This window comes from Etheostoma spectabile, chromosome 24 (genome assembly GCF_008692095.1).
Source record: "Etheostoma spectabile isolate EspeVRDwgs_2016 chromosome 24, UIUC_Espe_1.0, whole genome shotgun sequence".
In the NCBI taxonomy this organism is placed as follows: Eukaryota; Metazoa; Chordata; class Actinopteri; order Perciformes; family Percidae; genus Etheostoma; species Etheostoma spectabile.
In genome coordinates, this window is record NC_045756.1 from 1,663,917 (window position 1) to 1,671,119 (window position 7,203).

The 7,203-nt window shown below is 41.9% G+C and overlaps 1 protein-coding gene and 1 long non-coding RNA gene across 4 annotated transcripts in view; one reads left to right on the forward strand and one right to left on the reverse strand.

Annotated features, from left to right (window-relative positions):
• Positions 1–3,885, reverse strand: part of LOC116673901 (high affinity choline transporter 1) — a 5,500-nt gene extending 1,615 nt beyond the window's left edge. Inside the window, exons 1-8 of one of the 3 annotated variants that reach the window (XM_032506260.1) lie at positions 3,624–3,865; positions 2,293–2,437; positions 1,872–1,985; positions 1,393–1,548; positions 1,162–1,310; positions 907–1,050; positions 563–716; positions 241–455 (exon numbers count right to left, since the gene is read on the reverse strand). In XM_032506260.1, the coding sequence (XP_032362151.1) occupies positions 241–455; positions 563–716; positions 907–1,050; positions 1,162–1,310; positions 1,393–1,548; positions 1,872–1,985; positions 2,293–2,404 (1,044 nt within the window). In that variant the 5' untranslated portion in view covers positions 2,405–2,437; positions 3,624–3,865. Of the gene's footprint in view, positions 1–240; positions 456–562; positions 717–906; positions 1,051–1,161; positions 1,311–1,392; positions 1,549–1,871; positions 1,986–2,292 lie in introns of all 3 variants that reach the window. The other 2 variants (XM_032506258.1, XM_032506259.1) reach the window with 2 other exon arrangements.
• LOC116673906 (uncharacterized) overlaps positions 292–7,203 on the forward strand; it is a 15,036-nt gene continuing 8,124 nt past the window's right edge. The window contains exons 1-2 of the long non-coding RNA XR_004327914.1: positions 292–303; positions 4,958–4,965. This is a non-coding gene — a long non-coding RNA (uncharacterized LOC116673906). The remainder of the gene's footprint in view (positions 304–4,957; positions 4,966–7,203) is intronic.

Below are 7,203 nucleotides of genomic sequence, written 5' to 3' on the forward strand. Positions count from 1 at the left end.
CTTAACCCCAACCGCTCCAGTGGAGCTGCTCAGTGGCAGCAGATTAGACTGTGGTTGTACTGGGCGTAAAAAATAAAAACCTTAAATTTCATGTCCTTACCGCAGTTGCCCAGGATTTGAATCCAACCTGTTGCCTGTTGCTGCATGTCGTCCCCCTCTCTCACCACTTTCCATCCATCCATTAAAGGCCAAAATGCCCCAAAAAAATCATCTTCAAATAAAGAAATTGCCACTTCCTACCTGACTCCTGATGGTCTGGTAGATGTTGGTGGTAAAAATGGTGGTTGCAGACAAGAGGAAAGAGTCAGCGGATGACATCACTGCAGCGGCAACCGCTCCGACGCCAAAAGCAGAAATGAAGACTGGTGTAAAATGCTGCAGGGTGATGGGCAACACCATGGCCGCCTCGCCTCGCTCATACGGCGAGGGAGAACCATACGACGTGGCGTTCCAGTCTTGAGACAAAAACAGACAGAAGTTGTGGCTCCATTCCCTCATCGGAATGAAGCTACAACTGTGTAACTGTAGAAGATTCCGCGAAGCACTGTACTCATAAATGTACCTGTTGAAGCTGCAACAGCGGCGATCAACACTGACGGAAGTCCAGCAATGATGACTCCACCTGCCGCTATAAAACAGATGATTCTGGCTGTGGATGCAGAGCTGGAGGAGAGTATCCTTTGATGGAAATCCTGAACTGCCAAATTGCCCACAGTCTAGAAAATGAAATACATAAAAACTGTTTTACTACTATATACTATGATGTGAACCACATTTACATGGTACACTGTCATAGTACGTAGTGGTGCATCGTAATAAGTGAGTCTTGGAGAGCTTGGAACCACATGAGAAACAAATCTGGTTGAGAAGTCACAAACTAATGCATTGTTTTTTTATTTATCTTACCATCACTAGGAAATGATCAATCCATCTCCACAGTTCATCGTACTCAAGCTGGCCAAGCCAGGGGGCCTGATATGTGTGGTTGAATGCTGTTTTAGTGATGTCAGTATAAACGCCACTTGCAAAAACAAAAGGCACACACAGCCACTGTGGAAATGAGAAGTGTGTTCTTAATTTTAGTAGATTTCCTGCACTACAAGTGCACTCATTGTGTGACAAATCTTTCTTCTCTCAGTTGTGGGATTGGGTAAGACTCACCAGGCTAACAAGCACTAATGATAGCTGGATGACATCAGTGTAAGCAACTGAGTAGAGACCACCAAGAACAGTGTAGATGATCGCCACCGCAGCAGAGATCCAGACGCAAACACTGAAGGGCAGCTCCAAGATGACACTCATGGTCGCCCCTGGAACAAACGCATGCACAATTATGAATAATGATTTGGATGCAGTAACATTGTGCATTTGAGTGTGTTTGTATATTTGTACCCAAAGAAATCAGTAATCCAGGAACCCAGATGATTTCAACTATGACTGGGACAATGGCAAGAGCAGCAGTAAGTGCTTTACCATACTTTCTCTGAAATGGATCCATCATACTGACGTAATTGTTCTCCCTCATTGGCTTTGCAAAGAACAGTCCACCTTGAAAATAAAAAGGAAGATCAAAAGTGAAGAAAACCCCAGAATTCTCCAACCCGTTTCCAACAACACTACAGTTAAGTTGTTCCTGCACATAGTTTGGGTTATGGTTATGCACTTGGTTATAGTATTTCAGAATCAGATTTATTGGCCAAGTATTCTTACAAACAGGGATGGAAGGAATTTGACTTTTGGTAGGTGTTACTCTCTATATATAGACAAAAGGTAATATAGACACATACTGTACAATAGAGACAATATACATACAGGCACATATCAACATAATATACAATTTTGATTGAGATCTGTATTCAAGAGACTCTTACCAACAACAAAGGAAATAGAGACCTGCAGAGGAACCAGAGCCCAGATTAGACCTTTGGTGGGGTCATAAACCGACTCTGCAACCCCAATGATAAAGGCGCCTCCAACCCAAGTAGCTGCAGCAGGGAAAAGCACACACATAGATGCACTAATAACAGTTGTAAATGATCTTCAAAGAAAACCAAAGACCTAAGATAGAAGTGCTACGGACTGTGCCATTGACTGTTAAGGAAGTAAGACATTTTAAGAAGATGTATGCTATATAATGGTCATCATCCTCAGAAAAGGTTAAATAAATGGCTTATTTAAGTTACCATAGTGTGCCATTACTTGACCTACAGTATCTCCACAGCGCTGTGGAATAGCCTACCACACTACACTCCGGCGACTTTTGCGCGCAGAAACTCGAGTGAAGGTAATTACCTCTTCTGAAGAGTCCATCGTGTGTTTTTAATCCTCCGTGTCCTCCTTGGCTACTAGCAACTTTGTGGAGGAGGGGTGGGGGCTGTGTGCGATCACGTAAGGCTTGTAACATCAGGCACTCAGGTTGCGTCAGTTGATTGACAGACTCATATAGATACAGGCAATGATAAAATAATATAGGGTGGATAACTCATTAAAATAGGCAATAATTAAGATCATTGTATATGATGGAATAGTGGCATTAGAATGTACCAGAGGCTATTACAGCCTAAATCCTCCCCCCCCCCCCCCCCCCCCCCCCCCCCCCACACACACACACACACGTATTTTGCAGCACTCTCCACAAAATTGTCCCAATGTCCCTGTGAGTAATAGATTTAAATGTTAAAAACGTCTTGTGTTTTTGCCTTATTAATGACCTTCTGTGTATCCTGTGTATGATCTCTGTGTAGCCACTTAAAATGTTAGCAGGTCTCCCATTGGGCAACATGTGGCAGTAAATCAATATGGAACGGTTTATGGAAATCTTTCCATCAAGGATGAAATGTAGGTCTAGGCTGCTTGGAATCTGCAATTTGGAGAAACAAATGGAAGAGGATCTTTCAATAAAAATCCTCCTCTTAAACAGTCTGTCCCCTGCACTTTGGGAAATGACGACTACGGCCCTGCAGTCATGCAAGTGCACTAAAAAACTATCATTCTCAAAGTCATTGATCCTTCCTGAGAAATGACAACAAAACTAGGCTACGTCCTGTTGTCATCACATAGGCAAATGAGCCGCGTCTCCTGGTTATACATTTTATTTATATAGTGTTTTACATGGTAGCCTAACGTACTCAAAGACATTTTGCAGTAAAACCAGGACATTGATTGGTTTAGCTCTTCTTTTTTTGTTACATTGTTGAGAAGCGCATGGGAACTTTACTTCAGAGACCAACTGGAACACTAGTCTCCATTTACTAGGCTTCCACTTTACAAGTAAACTGCTAATTTATTCTCTGCTCCTAACAGCTGTCTGCTCGGGGCCTCTTGCTCAATAACACACTACATAGTACACATAGTACCTATGGGTACACATGTGCCCTGAACTCTTTAATAAGTTAAGGCGCCAGCCTGCCATTACTTCCTGTATTTGGTCTGAACCATTCAAGACTTTATGTCAGACCAAATTTTGGCTGTTTGGTCGATTTTAGTTTGAATCAAAGTTAAAAGTCCAAAAATCCGGACCAAACAATATAATTGTGAAAGGACCCTTATTAAATTAATCTAGACCAGATGAAAGAGCCTTGAAACGTATACATTCAGTGTAGTTATAGTTCCCCTCAACTCACCTGTCATGGTGAATGCTCCCAGCACTAAGCTGACACTCCGGTTAGCCAAAAAGGAAACTTCTGCACGACTGCTGTTTGTGTTTTTCTCCTTCTTTTTAGCTTTTACAGACGCCCAGATGCCGGTTCCCAACACCAGCAAGTAGAAAACAACCATCATTATCAGACCTGCTATATTGAGAGCCATTGTGGATCATATGGACACGGAGTTTCTTAATTCTTCAGCTGATGCAAGTCCAAGCCTGTTACTGCTCCTAGCTTCAAATGCAGACAAATTGGCTTGTGGGCAAATGAACTGGTTTTAAAACTATTTAAGTCAATGGAAAGGAATGCAGAGAAACCAACATGGGAAAACCACACATTTTAATACTCCCGTGAGCTTGCTCCCATTTAGGATATAACATAATCTTCATTGTCATTGTTTCAACAACAAAACACAGTTTGACTAACAAACTAACAAACAAAAGAGTAACTGACAAACAATGCTTACTACTTTTTAAAGAGCACACATTTATAACAAATTGACACATAGGCCTACTGCCTATTTATGCTTTTTGTATGCTGTTGCTGTCACCCTCTACAAGATGTTGTTCTTTGTTGTCACTGTCAATCTGTTTCTCTCTGTTAACACTGTACATATTGACTGTCTGGCCCCCCATCTTTTCATCTCTTTTAACTCTCTAACTCTGCCTGGCTGCCTGTGATTATGGTTGTGAGGGACCAAGCAGAGCAAGAGGAGTCCCAAGTTACAAACAATGAAGATGAAGTTTTGGACCCTTAAAAGAGGTCAAAGAAACAGACGGTGACTAAAGCTCTGAACATGAGAGACTCAAAAAATACATCTGGTCTAATGTCCAGAGGGGGTAACTTAATTCTCTCCTTAGATATTTTGGGGTTTAGATTTATATTGGAGTATTTCCTTTTCAATCAGTTCACAAACTCATTTATTGGAGCACACTCAAGTGTAGACATTCAGTTTCCATCCACAGGACGGTAACATATCACGGTATCTATTGTGATGGATCTATTGTATATGGATTGTTATTCATTAAAATGCTAAATGATTTGAGGCTTTCCTTTTGTTTGAGGAAAAACTACTGTTTGTTGCTAATATTAAGAGGTGGTCCGATCTCATCCTCACCCTGGGTTAGAGTCGGGTTTTAATTTATGCTGTGCAAATTAAATATTTCACAATGTTTTCGCTTGTCGCTTCCTCTGACAGACAGAGACACACACATGAAGCTGTCAGTGGCAGGAACAGAAACACAACTGTTGAAATTGTTGTTCATACTATCTACATACACACTTATTGATGGTGCTGAAGCAGAACCATTGAGTGCAGCCGGTCTGAAAAGTTAACTAGCAGCACTAAGGTATAGCTGTAAAGTATCTTAGACAAAAGAGTCTAAGATACTTTACAGCTATATCTTTCTACATGGTTTACTAACCCTCGCACTGTTCTCCAGGTGTCACGTCTCTGTTTAACAACCTTTATCTGACATCCATCGGAGCTGCAGCCGGAGCTCGACCGTGTACCTTCTGCTGCTGGGACCAACAGCGTCCTCATGTGGCCAAACGACGCAGCTGCCCTATTAACCAGAGCACATGGTTAACCAGTTCACTGACAACATCACGGCTTGCTACTTTAAGAAAAGCTGCAAACATCCAACTCTCAGATGCATCCCAACTATTTGGACGATCTGCGTTAATATATAAACAGGTAAATTTGTTACGAATATGTTCTAGTTTCTTCTTTACTCTAATTGCGCGTGCGCAAAGAGAACCACAGCTGATCATAAACACAATAACGATACTCGACACAGTAAAGTTGGATTTTAAAAGACTTGATGCTCTCCTGGTTGTGTTGTTAGGTCGGTGGTTAAGTGTTGGTGTGGGTCTAATTCCTGCTTGTGGTGGAGATATCTCCAGTGGCCCAACTGTTACCTTGTGTGTGTGTGTGTTAGACCCAGGTTGTGTTGTTTCTGCTGAAGAAGTGTAATAAGACTATGTAGTGCTAGAGCAGAGTGGGACTGCTGTCTTCCCTGTGTCCCGTCCTCTAACCCCGCTGGTCAGGCGGCTGCTCCCTGATCAGGAGGTTGGAGTTTGAAGGCCTCGAAAGGCGCCTGTCTGAAAAATGGGTGCTGAAGCTGAGTGGTGCGTGTGTGCGCAGGCTTGGTGGTGTAGTGCTGTTGTTGGTTGTCATAAATCTCTGAGAACGTTCAGCTGGTTCCTTCTTCTCCACTTAGATGGGTTTTGAATTTGACATTTTGTAGACGTATTCAAAGTCCTAAATGCAGAAAAACTGGTCAGTTTTATCAGAAAAACTGGTCAGGCGGCTGCAGCGGGTTCAGAAGGTTAGAGTCAGAAGGCCTCAGCAGGTCTGCTGGGTTTTGGAGGAGTATACACACAAAGCAATGTGTGGAATGTTTCAGAGAATTTGTGCTGGAGCTGACTGGTCTGTTAGCTCATGAGGACGATGGTAGTGGTAGGCTTGGTGGTGTAGTGCTGTTGTTGTCATACATCTCTGAGAACATTTAGCTGGTTCCTTCTCCACTCAGATCCTAGCTCTGGGGAGTCATTCCCCGGAGTCCTTATGTTCTTTTTTCCCCAGCATGTTCCCTTGGATCAGAGAGGCTCCGAAATCAGGGTAGCAGCTATCGCCATGGTCCCGCTACACGTTCTGTGATGCCATGTTCAACTGCTACCCTGCTACGTCCTGCTACGTCCTGCTACGTCCTGCTACGTCCTGCTACGTCCTGCTACGTCCTGCGTCTGCTCCTGTGCTTGTAATGCCGCACAGCGTCCTGCTATGCCATGAACTACTACAAACTTCTACAAACTACTAATTTTTTCTATTTTTTTATTGCCACTCTTCATTCTCCCCCAACCGGCCCGTCAGACACCACCTACCAAGAGCCTGGGTCTGACCGAGGTTTCTGCCTAAAAGGAAGTTTTTCCTCGCCGCTGTCGCACTGTTGCTTGCTCTGGAGGAAACTACTAGAACTGTTGGGTCCTTGTAAATTCTGGAGTGTGGTCTATCTGTAAATGTCTGAGATAACTCTTGTTATGAATTGATACTATAAATAAAATTGAATTGAATTGAATTGAATAGATGGCTTTTGAAAAAAAAAAGTATATTCATTTAACCAGTCTAACTGATAAAAGAAGAAAAAAAAGAAAATATGTTTTTGTTTTTACTCAAACAATGTACTCTATGACTTGTGGATAATTATTACGATTGTGGGAAAAAAGTAAAGAAACTTAGATGCAAGAGGCATGCATTAAAATATGTTAGATAGTACTTAACCACTTACTTAAAGTGTCAAAAGTAAATATGCTGATTATGCAGAAGAATGGCCTACATCCATTATTTTATTATATATTATTAAATTACAATAACTAATAGTTATAATAGTCAATGCATAATTTTCTTCACACTTTTTTTTGACTGCTTTTTAAGATGTTTTCCATGCTGCTAAATATACAGGAAGTATCTAAAGTAAAAGAAATTTACTGAACCAGAATTAATCCAATACACTCTCCTTTTCTCCCCAGATGAGTGCAGAGGGCAGAGTATTGTATG